General features: G+C 40.6%; 1 protein-coding gene across 2 annotated transcripts in view; it reads left to right on the forward strand.

Moving 5' to 3' along the window:
• micall1a (MICAL-like 1a) overlaps positions 1-14,921 on the forward strand; it is a 50,029-nt gene that overhangs the window by 4,207 nt on the left and 30,901 nt on the right. For both annotated transcript variants that reach the window (XM_042485047.1, XM_042485048.1), the window contains exons 2-8: positions 2,534-2,582; positions 8,436-8,577; positions 9,913-10,013; positions 11,251-11,390; positions 12,577-13,175; positions 13,268-13,328; positions 13,533-13,966. In XM_042485047.1, coding sequence (XP_042340981.1) covers positions 2,534-2,582; positions 8,436-8,577; positions 9,913-10,013; positions 11,251-11,390; positions 12,577-13,175; positions 13,268-13,328; positions 13,533-13,966 — 1,526 coding nt within the window. The remainder of the gene's footprint in view (positions 1-2,533; positions 2,583-8,435; positions 8,578-9,912; positions 10,014-11,250; positions 11,391-12,576; positions 13,176-13,267; positions 13,329-13,532; positions 13,967-14,921) is intronic.

Consider the following 14,921-nt stretch of genomic DNA (forward strand, 5'->3'; position numbering starts at 1 on the left):
CAAATAGACAATAGTAATCTAAACGAAAAACTAAGGAAAGGGAAAATAATAGTATTAACATGACATGGTAACCAAATTTGTCAGATTTACGCTGTACTATTGTAAAATGTCTTCTTATTGTCCATGAAAGATGAATGTCAAAATAGTGTCCATATCAGTGTTCCCTTCTGCTGAGCTAAAACCGTCCACCCTGCATTCAGGACAGTCCCAGCAGGAGCTGTACGCATGAAATGTCTCTGTGTTTACAATTACTCATAACATTTAGTAACACACACACAAATATAAATACACCTGTGTGTTTTAGAAGCGTGGTACTTGGAGACATCACTCCCCCTATGCTCAGAAAAGTGTATTCACTGGATATTAAATCGTCTTACATTTAAATTTATGAGTTCTTAATTGCCTCAAACAGTATATTTAATCACATTTATCTATATTTTCATTTCTTTTTGTCAAAATGAGTCAAGCTCTTCTACGTAAAAGTCCACATTTCTGACAATAAAAATCTGAAAAACCTACCACCAAGTAGATATAAAAATCCTTTATTTTTACTTTATATTTGCACTTTTCTTGTACACTCTAATAAACATATTCCTACATAAAACCTACCTCTGCATGGGACACATATATACTACTTACCTGCAATGCTGGAATAGAAAAATTAATAGTTAAATATTTGTAAAAATTATCTTGAAAGGCCTTATTAAGCATTCAGTTTAAGTGTCTGATACCTGTAGGCACACATCATCTACTTAGTGTTTGGTTTTTCTGTCATCTGTGTTGAAATTTCTTCCAATAATGCTCTTGTTTCTCACCTACACTTTCTCAAATGATTTATATTATGATTATTATAAGCTTAATTTTTGGTCGTTACCACTTCACCAAATCCTGCACTTACATGCTTTAGCACAAGTGCCGACTTAACCAGATTTAGCAGATATACTGGATCACCCAGGTTTTGATTTTGTCGATTTTAACCACCTGACACACACACACACACACACACACACACCACCTCTCAGCAGTCCTCTTTCCAAAAATAAACCTTTGAGCGAGACTCTAAGTCACACTGGATCAAGTTCGCGATTCAGATCACACACTGCTCTTCATCATCCACGCCGGAGTCGGCTGGCACTGTCTGTTAGTGTCAAACAATTTGGGCAATGTTTTAAAAGTCGCTGCGCTTCCTTCTGGCTTTAGATCTGACACAGTAGACCTGTGCTGACATGATCTTGATTTTCGAGCTGCTGCTCGGTGCGTGTGTGTGACCATGGGAACTAGATTAGAGAGAACAGAGGTCACTTTGTGTGGCTCCAACACGGAGCTCATTCATACGTTTTTTTCGGTCTTGAGAGTTCCACATGGTCGCCACAAGCTCCCACCAGGGTGAAGGTGGGGTTTTTTTTCTGCCGCACTGTTGTCCTTCTGCTACACACTTATGTCAGCATACATTTGCTTATGCACACACCCGCACGTTCATCCCAGAACACCTCAGATACTTGCTTTAAAAAAAAACTTTTCATTTTGTGTATCTTACTCATTACATAGCTCATGTGTTGATGACATTTCTTTTTTAAATGAAAAATTACGTGAATAGATGTTTCACTTAGTGGTACATCAGAATAACAAACAATCTATATATATTGATAAATAAAGGTAGATAATGACAGTAGTTACAGTTTTAAATCTTGAGAGTTATCGTAATTGTGAAATCGTAGAAAAATACCTCTGATCCCATTTCATATATTTTCTCTTTACCATAAACCTCCCTGTACAGCAACAGAGGGCTAAAAATAAAAAACTAAGTAAATAAAAATGACAAAATACAATATAAGGAGTAACATATGCTAATACATAAATGTATTTATATGTGTGTGTACATTTAAGACTTACACACACACACACACACACGTACACATGAAAAGGAAAACAATGCAAATTAAAAAAAATATATATTTAAAGTGCAAATACAAAGAGTAACTGAGAAAAACAAGAGAGAGAGAGAAAATAGCTCCTATGCATTATTCTTTTCCACATTTGCTTATGCACACAACCGCACGTTCATCCCAGAACACCTCAGACATTTTCCAGTTTTACTGCAGGATGTTTACTGGTGTGGGCCTGGCTTTGGTTCCTCGCTGCAGGCGTTTTAAAGCAGGACCTTGTAATTATCAGCCCATCACTACTGTTTGTTGCAGGAGATCTTTCCCTTTGTACCGGCACTTTTTCACATCAGGGTCCAATTGTCAGCCTCAGTAGTTGGAAAACTTCACTGCACACCATTCCTGCCTGTCATGCTGTCAAGCCAATAATAGCTTTTTGATGGTCCATAACATAAATGGAAATAGGTCAGCACGCTAAATACAGTACCGTCCTATATCAGCACGACATGGTCGTCTACAAGAGTCCCGATGAGAAAACAGATTTTATTTATGCGTTGCAGCTGTTTCAGGCTTCATAACTGCACTCTGATTCTGCACACTTGGATCAAATGTTCTGAATTGTAACATTTTTTTCTGTCTTGTTATTCCAGAGACTTTGGCTCGCTGTCTAAGGAGAATGTCTACGAGAACAACCGACTGGTGAGTCCAGTTTTCAGCTGTGTGTTTTGAGGTTTAACACTCGTATGATCTCATGTTGCATGATGCTTTATTTTGTGAGATGGTTTGGATCATTTCTTGTAAATTGCTTCTCAAAACCCATTTTTATAGACTTTTTTTAATAGACTCGCTGTCATGTGATGTTGTCCTTTTATTTATTTATTATTTTACTTATTTTATTCATGTTTTAATTGTTTTATTATGCTTTTGTTGGTTTAGGTGTTTTTATTAGTATTATATATATTAGTATATTGGCAATTTGTGTCCTGAATTTCGCGTTATTTGTCCTCTTGTTTTGATTCCTAACTCTACCCTAGTTTTGTCTCACTTGTGTTCAGTAAAGCTCGGTATACTCTGTGTAATTTTGGGCTGTCTCAGACGAAAGACAAACCATCGTGAAAGAAACGTGGCGATGTCTTTGGTCGTGGCTCTAAAGCGGTGGTCCTACATCACACAGTGAGAGAGGTTCAAGGATGGCCGTGGTCATGGTTGTGCGATCAAGGACAGCCTGGGATAAAATTATGACAGTGTCAGAAATTTGGTATGACCATCACACTGTGTGACTGCTGTTACTATCTACGTCTACTAACCAACCAACAGAAATGCAGCATGAAATGATGCACTCATCAGTGCAACACTGCTAAATGGTAGTAGTCCACGTTGGCCTATTTTCCTCAGTCACGACTGCGTCCCCGTTCTTCTCCCTCTTCAGACTTTTCCAACATAAACTCCACTATAGCGAGGGCTCAATTTGCTTGTTAACATTTCGTTTTCACCATTATAGCGGCGTAGATGGATAACTCACGCCGATGACGTTTTGTTTTTGCGGATTGACGTCGATGGATGTAGGTCATAGCCTGCGATTCAGCAGGTGATGTCATCGTACAGTCTGCATACATCAAACTTGATGTCATACCCAAGTTTATTAAGATCCCTGTTGCAGAGTGTAGCTGCACTAAACTTATAAGACTGCAGAAACCTCAGTGTCTGCAGCAGGCTGTAAGGCTGTTTGGCTCTCTGTTGTTGTTGATGTTGTGTTGCCTCTCATGTGTGCTTTTGTGTTGCTTGTCAACCACTTAGTAAACTCTTTTTTTAATGGTGCTATATAAATAATGTCATTTACATTAGTATAATTACTCATGTGGCTTTGTTGCATTTATCACTGCGCGTGCTTCATTCAGCCATCAAATAATGAAGCCTTACGATTGCACGCAGTCATGGTGGGTGTAACTTCAGTGTGTTTGAGTGTCCATGTGGAGAGCAGGGTTACTTAATCCTGATGGAAAAGAGCAAGAGGAAGCCAGAACATTCGGTGCCATAAAAAGTTCTCGACATAAGCCTTTGGAGAGACCATGTGAAGAGGATTTTAAGTGCAGAAGTGCTGAATTTGCAGCCTCTAAATCAGCGGATAGAGACCAGTGAATAACTTTTAAAATCACATTTCCCCTTGTTGGGTTTTTCCACATCGTCTGTAAGCCGACAGAACATTTAGGGATGAAATGGGTGTCTCCACATTTCCAGTCTGAGCTCAGCTTTGGCAGCGCCTTGCTGCTGTTTACATATTTTTTTATCCAACAGCTTTCAGGGAAAGTGAGGCGCTTGGTGGTAGCACCAGGAACAAATTCAGTGTGCTGACTGTCATTATAGATAAATCAAGTTATTCACTGTGTCTGAGGCCTGAGAGAGTAATCTGTGACTTTAAATGTGAAAAGTCGGATTTTACTATGAAGCAGCCAGATGTGAGCTGCTTAAAATCGTTCCTTAAACGGTCGTAGTATTACTCTTTTCATACAGGACGTATATACAGGGGTCGACTTCACAAGTGACCCATGTTTGACCCCTGATCATGTTTGACTTTTGTCACAGTTAATCTCTGTTTTCAGCAGTAATGTGTGTAAAACTACAGCCGCAGACGGGAATCTCTGAACGCTAACTGTAGAATCACACTGAAATACACACTGTGGGAAACAAATGAAGTTACTGTGAATTTCAGTATCACTTCCCTCCTCTTGCTGCCAATCTGTCACTCATCCATCTTTGTGCTCTCACTCGCTTTCATTTTTTATTCTAAATATATTCTTTTTTTTGGAAGATGAATCAGTTGTTGTTTGAACCTCGTTCGTATTAAACTGGGTGATGCGTTGAATTTATTTGCTTTTTTTGCATGATAATAATAAACTTTATTTTTGTTGCACCTTTCAAAACACAGTTACAAAGTGCGCCTTAACAACAGAACACTTAAAAAAAACATCAAAAGAGTGAAACTGTCTCATAGCCAAAACCTTAGCACAATACAACACAGAAAGACAAATTCTCAAAATAAAATGTCATAAAACAGATAAAAAGGCGGCTATAGAGGCGCTGCAACCTTCAAGTATAAATTTGGACCTTGGAACAAAAAAGAAAAACACATCTGAGGATCTCCGGGGGGCACTGAAAGGGAGAGAGCGCAATAAGAGATCCGATTAAAAACTCGGATGGAGGCCTCTCAGGGCTTTGAAAGTAATCAAAAATATTTCATAATCAATTCTAAATGCAGCAGTTAACAGGAACAAAAATATCTACATCGTGAAAATCAAGTTTTTGCAACATGCACATAATGGAAACATTAAAAACGTGTCTCCAAAGATCGCTGTCCTTACCTGCTGCATAGCTAATACAGTAATACAGAATGATTTAACTAAAGGAAAATAAAACATAGATAAAAACATACATCACATTAAAACTGAACCAAAAAGTCGTAAAACAACCAAAACAAACAAAACTGAATAGACGTCATAAATCAACAAAAATAGAGAAAAAAGGGAATAGATAACATATGTAAAAAAAAAAAAAAAGTACAATAATAATACACAATTAAACTGTATTGGAAAGCTTGGTTGTCTATAACACTGAACTGCAGGAGCCACACGCCGACAACACCAGCTCACAATGAGGCGCTCTCCTCCAAAAGGAATCATTTAGGGTGCTGTGATAAGATCGATATTTTTTCTCCATTTAGTGCGGCGCAGGTCGAGCCAGTTTACCATCCCGTATGTCACCTCTTCATAGGCTACCACTACTTTTAACTGGGTAAACCACAGACTGGGATAACCCTGTTTTCAGATGTGCATGATGACCACAGCCCTGCAGGTGTTGCACATCTTTTATTTTTCTGTCTTTGAATAAATCAAGTCGTAAGTGCTCGAACAGTAAAAGAGAGTCTCAACCTCAGTAGAAACATCTATTTACCAAAGGATCAGCTCTGCATTAATTTGAGGTCTGGAGGAGGTTCAGGAGGGCAGGTCAGGTGACGCAGACCTGTGCTGCTGGTTTGGCGATCTTCACTGTGTCCCTCTGAAGGGCAAATGACTCACAGGATCATCCTGATTTTGACTAATTGCAAAGAGCCAGATATTCCAGTTTATAGTCAAACATGAAGGTTGTTTTGAACTAACAGCGCTCATTTGGACTGTAAATCATATTATATGCATCGCACTCAAAATAGCTTCATGTAAGATTGACTTTATTTTTTACTTTGGCCGCTACTTTTCATTTTTCTCTGAAAGAATTCATGCAGTGAATCAGTAAACTTGTAATTTCCAGAGTATTCACTCATTTTCAAGACATTTACAGGAAATAATAATAATAATAATAACTTTATATATAGCACCTCTAAAAACAGCTGTTTACAAAGTGCTTTGACAGACAAAGAAAAGGCAGAGAACAATAAAATAAACACCAGCAAACATGCCAAACAGAGAAAAGGCTGAAAGAGTCAAACTAAGAGAAAGAAAAAATGTGTGTAGAAAAGATTACAGTAATAACAGGAATAAAAGCAGTAGGGCTGGCAGTTAAAGAACTGAACTGATCAATTTAAGATAATTAGAGAATAAAAGCAATAGAAGACAAAAAAAGAAGTAGAGTAAGAAGACAACATCACATCAGAGGGGATAAAACAAAGATAAGTAGATAAAAACAGATAAATAACAAATAAATGAACAAGTAAATATTTAAAACATTTAAAGATAAATGAATTTAAAAACAAAATCAAGAGCAGGACCATCAGAAAGCTAGAGAATGGATAAAAAGAGTGTGAGCAAAAAATAAATGAACAGATTAAGAGAGATTAAAGATGGATAAGTAAATAGTGATAAGATCACATAAAAATAAGTGATTTAAAAGATGTCACTGATTCTGCCGGCTTCATCTCCTCAGGCAGATCGTTCCAAAAGAGAACAAAGGCAGTTTGAAAAAAGAATAGTAAACGCTTTAAGCTTTAAATCTGGTATTATTTGGGTATTACACAGTGCCGTCCAATGCATTTTGGCTCATTCAGGTGTAGTTTCACCTTGCCCTTGTGTAGCATTTGTTGGCGGGATTATTTCGGTGTTGTGTGACTGCCAGCGACTGTATCCCTGTTGTTATGTAACCTCGCCCCCCTCTCATTTCTTTAGTGGAATTTTTCATCAGTCTGATGGTTATCCTCTAAGAACTAAACACTACGTTATCATCAGATGACGCTTGTTTTGGCAACAGAGTTAGATTATTCAGGGCATCAGGTATGTGCTGATGGTCAGCTGTGAGCTTTTTTTTTTGCTTACATGCAACAAAGACATTGTTCTGTCCTCAGTTACTGAGCGTTAAATAGAGACACATAACTAGTTTTCTGTGAAAACCCAGATTAAGAGTTTAGTTTGAGTGAAACATTTTCATGGTATGCAGACATAAAACAAACAAACAAAAAACACACACTCTCTCAGCCACCGTTAGCCATGCAGACAGTTTTAGCTTTTATTTGCAGAGGTTTGAGATATCAGATTTTTCCTGCCACTGCAGTGCAGTAAGGTAAATTGAATTTGGTTTGTGCTGCTCGAAGCATTTAAAAGTAAGATCTGAAACCAGGGGCCGACCGATATTGGTTTGCAGGGCGGATACTGATTTTAGTAATTAATGAGACTCATGACCGATGTTTGGAAACGATATGCATTTACTATAAAAATGAAAATCTTTCTGTCAGAATGTAGAATTTTGAATATAACAAACACCAACACAAAACTTTGTTGAAATGCCTTTAGCAAAGCAAAGCATTCAGCATCATACACAGCAAGTTCACAGCAACTTTTAAAAGAAAAAAAATCAAGTGAAAATTTAAATAAAAAATGAATAAACAAAAATAGCTTCCTGAGGTTTTATTGAATAAAAGTTCCTCCCATTCTGACGCTTACTTTGAACTTTTTAATTAATACATTTCATCTGCGACGATTAAAACAAAATATCGATAAAGATAATTTGAAAAACACCAAATATCAGCCCCAAGAATTGGCAAGGCCGAGTGTCATTCATACCAGCACCATTTAAAATGCAATTTGGTTATTTTAAAGTTGTGAAACAATATTTCAAATGGCTGTTGTAAAATGTGCAAGAAATTATAAATTGTGCCCAATTTTGACTGTTTTCTGGGTGGTTTTTTTGTTTACTTTCAGACTAGTTGACAGAAGGGAAACCATTCGTTAGGAACAGCCCTAGTTTCCATTGCAGCTACTTTTGCTGTTGAAATAGTCCCAAACTGAGGATAATCAGACCAAAGTGCAACAGTCAGTTGAAAAATTCATAATATTAAAGTAGTAATCCAGGTCTGTTGAGCTGTCCTTCGTCTAGTTAGTTGATGTGTTTTAAGTGAACAGATGACAGCTGGAATAATCAGATCACAGTGTTTGGTTACAGTAATTATTATTGTTCTTTAATTATTATTTATTGTATTCATGCATGTAAACACACTGCTTGCTGTCTCTCAACTATTTACTAATCCGCCTCCCTCTTTTCCTCCTTTTCTTCATCTTTGCTTCTTCGCAGGCGTTTGAAGTGGCAGAGACACAGCTGGGGATTCCTGCCCTGTTGGACCCAGAAGACATGGTGTCCATGAAAGTGCCTGACCGGCTCAGCGTCATCACTTACGTCTCTCAGTACTACAACTTCTTCAACAACAAATCTCAAGGTGAGTACAGTAAATTCAGTCAGATTCACCCAAGCAGTGAAAAACTAAAAAAAAAAAAACCCAAAAAACTGTAATGGGTGGGAAAAAATGGTAGAAACCTCAGGAAGAGTGGGTGAGGAGCGATCCATCTTCCAGGATGGACTGTTGTGCAATAGATGTTGTAAATAACAATTAATTTTATGCCACTGATATAATAATAATAATGAACTTGTGATGAAGTTTAGCAAAGCTCTGCAGCTTTAATCTGGCTGCTGCGCCGTAGTTGGCTCCCAGGGACGGTAATCCTTGAAGCCGGGCGGTTTGCTGGTGGATTAACAAAGTGGAAGATGAAGTTGTTGGAAAGTAAAACTCCAAAGAATTCACAATTTGGCTCGTTGCCAGGGATTGGCAAGCTAACAACTATCAGCACTGTGTGTCCGTCATTCCAAAAGTGCCGCTGCAGGCTAAGCTTGGCAGTGTCGTCTTTGAAGTGTAGGCGGGGGTGGAGAGAAAAAAAAAGAGAGAATAACTCCACCCGAAGTCTTGGAATGGTTGAGAAACCCCAACTGTTTCTGGGCTCCGGCATTAGCTTCGGCATTAATCAACAGGGAATAATCGGAGATTTGGTTGGTGTGAGTCGGGGGAGGTGGGGGATGACAGACACCGTCAGAAGGTGAGGGAGACATTGTGCGCTTCAGGGCTTCATTGTTGATTAAAGAGAGACCGTGCGCCATGGAGCTCCAGTGTAACCTGAGAGCGAGCCCGGTGTGCCTCCGAATGCTTGACAGCTGTGTGACACTGCAAAGTTTGTAAAGTTAAAAAAACTCTGACAGTTATCAGTACAACAATCTGTGTCCAGGTAAGTGTCCTCATTTTATGGAAGATATTGAGACTCACCTGCTCTGTGCTACAGCTGCAGGATAGAGCTCTACTCGTGACACCAACACAGAAATGGATGGACTCAGTCAATAAACCTGTAAATAACTTTTGAGTTAAAGGATCATCTCTGTCACTGTGTGTTTGACAGGCACAGCAACAGCATCACAAACACTAAAATTACGTTTGTCCTCTGAAAAAAAAAACAGAATACAATAAACAAATAGCCGAATATTTGGGTCCAGTCCGGCTAAAATGTTGGTGACATTCCTATATAAACGCACATTTTGCCCGAACAAAATGTGCAATAACAAGGTTAGCAAAATGATCGAGGTCATGTCCGTATATTGTGTGATAAGTCGATAATGTCATTATCATGACAGGCCTAGTCTGCACATCTTGAGACAGAAGAACTTGTTTAACTTAAGGTTGTTACAACAATTTATTTACATCATTACCTGTTTACCTCCTTTTCCGCAGCAAACCCGCCTTGCATGAAAAGGCTGAGCTCCGCCGGTCATAATGAGCCAGCCCAGAAAAGGCCCCCGACCCCTTTAGAAGAAAAAGTGGTTGAGTCTGAGGTAAGACTTGGCACCAGGAGAGACGAGTAGGAATTACCCTTTGCATTTCTTGATTATCTTTTTTTTTTTAAACTCTAGGCCACACATAATACGTAAAAACTGCATCACTAAACTACATTATTTCAGCATGACACTTTACTGAAGCTGCATGTTAACAAGATGTATGCTGTAGGTATTGTATTGTTTATGGTGTCCCTTTAACTCCTGGATAATCACACTGAAACCGCACACATTTTCTGGTTGTATATTGGTGTGTATCTGCAGCCTTGGATTATCTAAGTGTAATTCTGCATGTGCTATTTTTGGGGGTATTAAATCACCAGATCTGTACAATACAAATCCCATCCTGCCATTGCAGTACAGCAGTGTACATTGTCCACGTTAGTATTTTATAAGTACTACTTCCTCGTGTGGGCTTTGTGTTGCACAGCAGGGGAAAAGCTAAGCAACAGAGGTGGAGTAAGTCTATAAAGATAGCCTCTGTATCCTGTCTCTCTTTTCTTTCGCATGCCTTCAACTTCTTTCCTCCGTCGCTATACTCCCATGTACTGGCAACCTCCCTCTCAACTTCCACCCCCTCCCCCGCCTCCCCCCTTCTTCAGATGGAAATCCATTCCACTCCCTCCTCTTCCTGCTCTTCTTCCTCCTCACATCTGATCCCCCCTCCACTCTCTGGTCCTGAGCCTAGGCAGTAGGATGGGGGTGGGGGTGGGCTAGGAGGTGAAAGCAAAACAGTTAGGTCAGTCTTTTTTAACCATCTCTTGTACAAAAATTACTAACTGTAATTTTGTCCTAACACTGTGTGCCAAGTTTTGGAATGCGCTGCTGCTAACCCCCTTTTTTACTTAACACAAAAAACTAATTCAAAAATGCCTAAAAACAAAATATATATCCTAAATAACAATCATATCCAAAATATGTGACTCCCAGAGCCACTAACCCAAGCTGTTTGGATTTTTTTTTTTACTAATAAAACTTTTATTATATTGATGTAAAAACTTCATATAAATCAAATGCTTTAAACTGAAAAAATAAATGCAGTAATGAACCACATGAATAATAGTAGTAGATGTAGATGTAACTAGCTCAACAAAATGAACAATCCACATCCTCAAATCCTGACTCCGTGTTTGATCTCCCCCCCTCCTCCCCCATTACTCTCCATCTTCCCCCCTTCCCCTGACGTCTCCCTCCTGTCCCCTCCCTGCAAATACAACGTCCCGGTCACTTGCACTAGCCGAGCCGGCCCGCGCAGACAGGTGTAGAAGCAATCAAGCGCAGCATGCTCAGCAGCACCTGCGCTGCCTGCCAGAGACACGTCCACCTGGTGCAGAGGTTTCTGGTGGACGGCAAGCTCTACCATCGCAACTGTTTCAGGTGAACACTGCAGACACGGTCACTGTCTTCCTGTGTGTTATACAGACTGTTAGCCAACAACACAATGAAAAAAGGTACTGTTTTGAGTTTCTGAAAGTGATAATCCTTAAGATTTTTATCCTGGTTGATTTGGTAACATCTGGTGGTAACAGCAAGCAAAATTTAATACTGCAGGTGTATCTATTGACAGAGAAGCTGGATACACTAACTTACAATGCTTGAACAAAGAAGTCAGACTATAACTGGCCATTTTCTATCATGCCATGAGCTTACCATGTTGTGCTCGTTCAACGGTGTAAATGTAAACCAGCAGCAGTAAGAAATGTTCATTTTTTATAGATTGTTTCCATGGGATGCATGGAAAGGACTTTGTTGTTCTACTTAGACTTCTGGTCCAGTCATTACTGCACAAAAACAGCATATAAAACACTGATCTTGAGTCTTCCTGAACTAAGCACATTATGGGAAATGGCGAAATTAGTTTAAGGACCTTGCTGCTAAATGGTAGGTCAATGGAAGTTTGTTCCCTTTGACAAGGTACAAACACGATGTCAGAAATTGAAGGATTCCTGCGAGAAACTCCAGGGTCTTATGCACTCATATCATTACTGGTAAGTTTTGCAATTTTTTTGAGAATTGAAATGACAAGACAGACACACACATACAGATACCCCTGCCTTCCTCTGATGAGTGGCTAGAGCAAGCGAACAGTGTGGGCTAGCGATGCTTGACTTAAGCAAGCTTACATACGAGAAATGAGATGAGTGCCACACACCCTGGAGTTTCCTGACGGCTTCCAGATTTTTCGTTTGACCGCTGCAATCCTTGCTTTGCACTAGTTCGTTTCTTTAGGGAAGCGTTAGACTTTAATTTCTGACATCAAATTTGTACCATGCTGAAGGAAACAATCTACCAATGTGCAGGAAGTTCCTAAAACTAATTCCACCATTTCCCACAGTGGATATTTGACTTCAGGAGGACTACAGTTCTACAGTGGATTTAATTTCATGAAAATCTTAAGAATTATAACCTAAGGAGCAGAAATAAATTAACTGTTTCATTGTGTGTATATCAAACAAAGACAGATTACCTTGTGTATTATTTTTGACAGACTCCCTAATTTTTTTAGTCTTTTTGTATATTTATAAACAACAATCCTTTTTTCTCACTTTCATTCTTGTCTCAGGTGCACAGAGTGTCACAGTACTTTGCTTCCTGGATCTTACAAATTAGGAAGCGACTCTGGGGCCTTGGTCTGTACACATCACCTTGCAAGGCACGCTTCAGCCAATCAGAACGGCCGGCCAGATCTTAGTAAGAAACCAGCGGTCGGTCTGTCTGCCAGGATTGGTCGCAGCACAATTCCTCACACCCCGCCCTCTGAGAGGGACCAGGCAAAGACTTCTTCTCCAGTAAACCAAACAAATGATACTGAGATGCCCGCCAATGACTCTGCCACAGTCGCTGCCGTTGCAGCAGATATAGCAGAATCTTTAGAAAAAACAAAAGAGATGGACGACAGTGGAGCGACGGAGGAGACGCCACATTCTTCTCCTCCAAACCCTTTTGATGAAAGTGATGAAGAGGAGGAAGAGGTTGAGAAAGAGGAAGATGCTAAGACACCAGCTATTGTAACGACCAACGGTGACCTCCCTTCTACACCTGTCAGTCATCCTGAAGGTGTCGGTAGGCCTGTACCGGCACCGCGCCGAGTCTCTGAACCCACCCCTCCTCCTCGACCTGCCCCTCGTATCCGGTTACCCCGTACAGCAGATGCCCTTACAGGTGTGTGCTCAGTGCAGAATATAAATGATCACAGATAAACATTAAAACAGGATGTGTTGATTTTTATTCTCACATTTTTCTTGAAATCACAGGCGAACACCTGAAGCCTCCGACTCCTCCCAAACCTCGAGAAAGGTCACAGTCTCCTGGAAGGTAGCTGAATGTTTGTTAAATGCCTCTTTTTTGTCTGCTGCCACCATTTCATCAGCCTTAATCATGTCATCATAGTCCGTCTCAGTTCTGAATTACATCTCTTACATCATGTGGTTGTTTGCCCCTTCGTGCCTCCGTTTGGCTGTATTTTGTTGTCTTCCCTCTGTGACCCCTTCATCCCTGTCTGTGTATCTCACTGTCCAGCCTGTCCAGTGGCTCCCATAAACCCAAAGACCCACCTTGGCTCGCCCTGGTCCAATCAGAACCCAAGAAGAAGAAAGCCCCTCCCCCTCCCCCTGCCGGACTGGCAACCCCTCCCAACACAGGCTCTCTGTCCTCTCTCAAAGGGGAGGGCTCCAGACCCAGCACGCCCCCGCCGCCCTCCAACCCATTCGAGGATGATGACGATGAAAATGAGGAGGTAGCGGAGGTAGAAGAGGGCAGCGAAGGAAGTGCGATTCCACCCACAGTTGTGGCTAGTCACCCATGGTACAGCATCACTCAGGTGACTGAGGCGAAGACAGGTGCAGACACTCCTCCTAGTGGAGGAAGCTCGTCCCGCTCCGCCAGCCCTGGGAGCGCCAAGAGCAAGAAACGTCCAGCACCTCGTGCTCCACAGCCGCCTGCAGGTCACAAAGGTCAGTTTGATTAACATCGCATTTTACTGACATCGAACCCTTTGTTATTTGGGTTGAGTTGGACTATGAAGATTACATCCAGTTGCTGCTGATGGCATCATAAATTTCCTGCAGTGAATTTTTTGAATTTGCATCAGAGTCTTATGTCTTTATGGCTCCCTACAAGGTCCGCCCATCCAGTGCAACAGCTTGATGCGGGATGTTAGGGGTTAACCATGTCTCTGTGAAGATGTGTGCAGAGCAGTCTCTGATCTGTTGCTGAGTGAGCCAAAATCACATCTTATCTACTGTATTCTCCTGTGACCGGACATTAGCCAGAAGAAGGCTTGGTAGAGGAACAGCTCTCGGTCCAAGTCGTTTCAGCCTCGCCCTGATGCCAGCTTTCCTCCCTCTCTTTCGTGTTTTGGTTTAGTTTCTCCCCTCTGGTCGCTGGCCGCTCAGCGTATGCTGTTGATGGCGATCCTCTTGCCAGCTGCTGCATTCAGTCCAAACCCCACACAGCTTTTTCCGATGTTGATAAGTGCTTCTTTATTGTAGAAAAGTCGTGCTTCAGCAGAAGTGGCAATGGAGTCGAAAAATTGTAAGCTTTAGCAAAAAAGGATTTTAGGAGCTACGAGCCGCTGCATCTACATGCGCTGCCATCGTCATTGTAAAACTAAACTTTATTTAAACTGTGGCTTTATTGTCACATGTACATTGTACAGCGAAATTGTCCTCTTCAAGTAACCCATCCTTAATGGAGCAGTGAGCAGCTGCGTGCAGAGCTTGGGGATTCATATAATAATTCCTTAATATATTATTAGACTATCAGAGCCACTAGTCTGTGCTGTCCGCAATTTGCTGCCGAGCCTCAGCAACGTTAAAGAAATCAAATATCAGCAGTTATTCTCTCAAGAAAACAAAAAACTGAGCCAAAATAGCAGCATTTTGTATTTGAAGCAGACAAAAGAGATGT

This window comes from Plectropomus leopardus, chromosome 4 (genome assembly GCF_008729295.1).
Source record: "Plectropomus leopardus isolate mb chromosome 4, YSFRI_Pleo_2.0, whole genome shotgun sequence".
NCBI lineage: Eukaryota > Metazoa > Chordata > Actinopteri > Perciformes > Serranidae > Plectropomus > Plectropomus leopardus.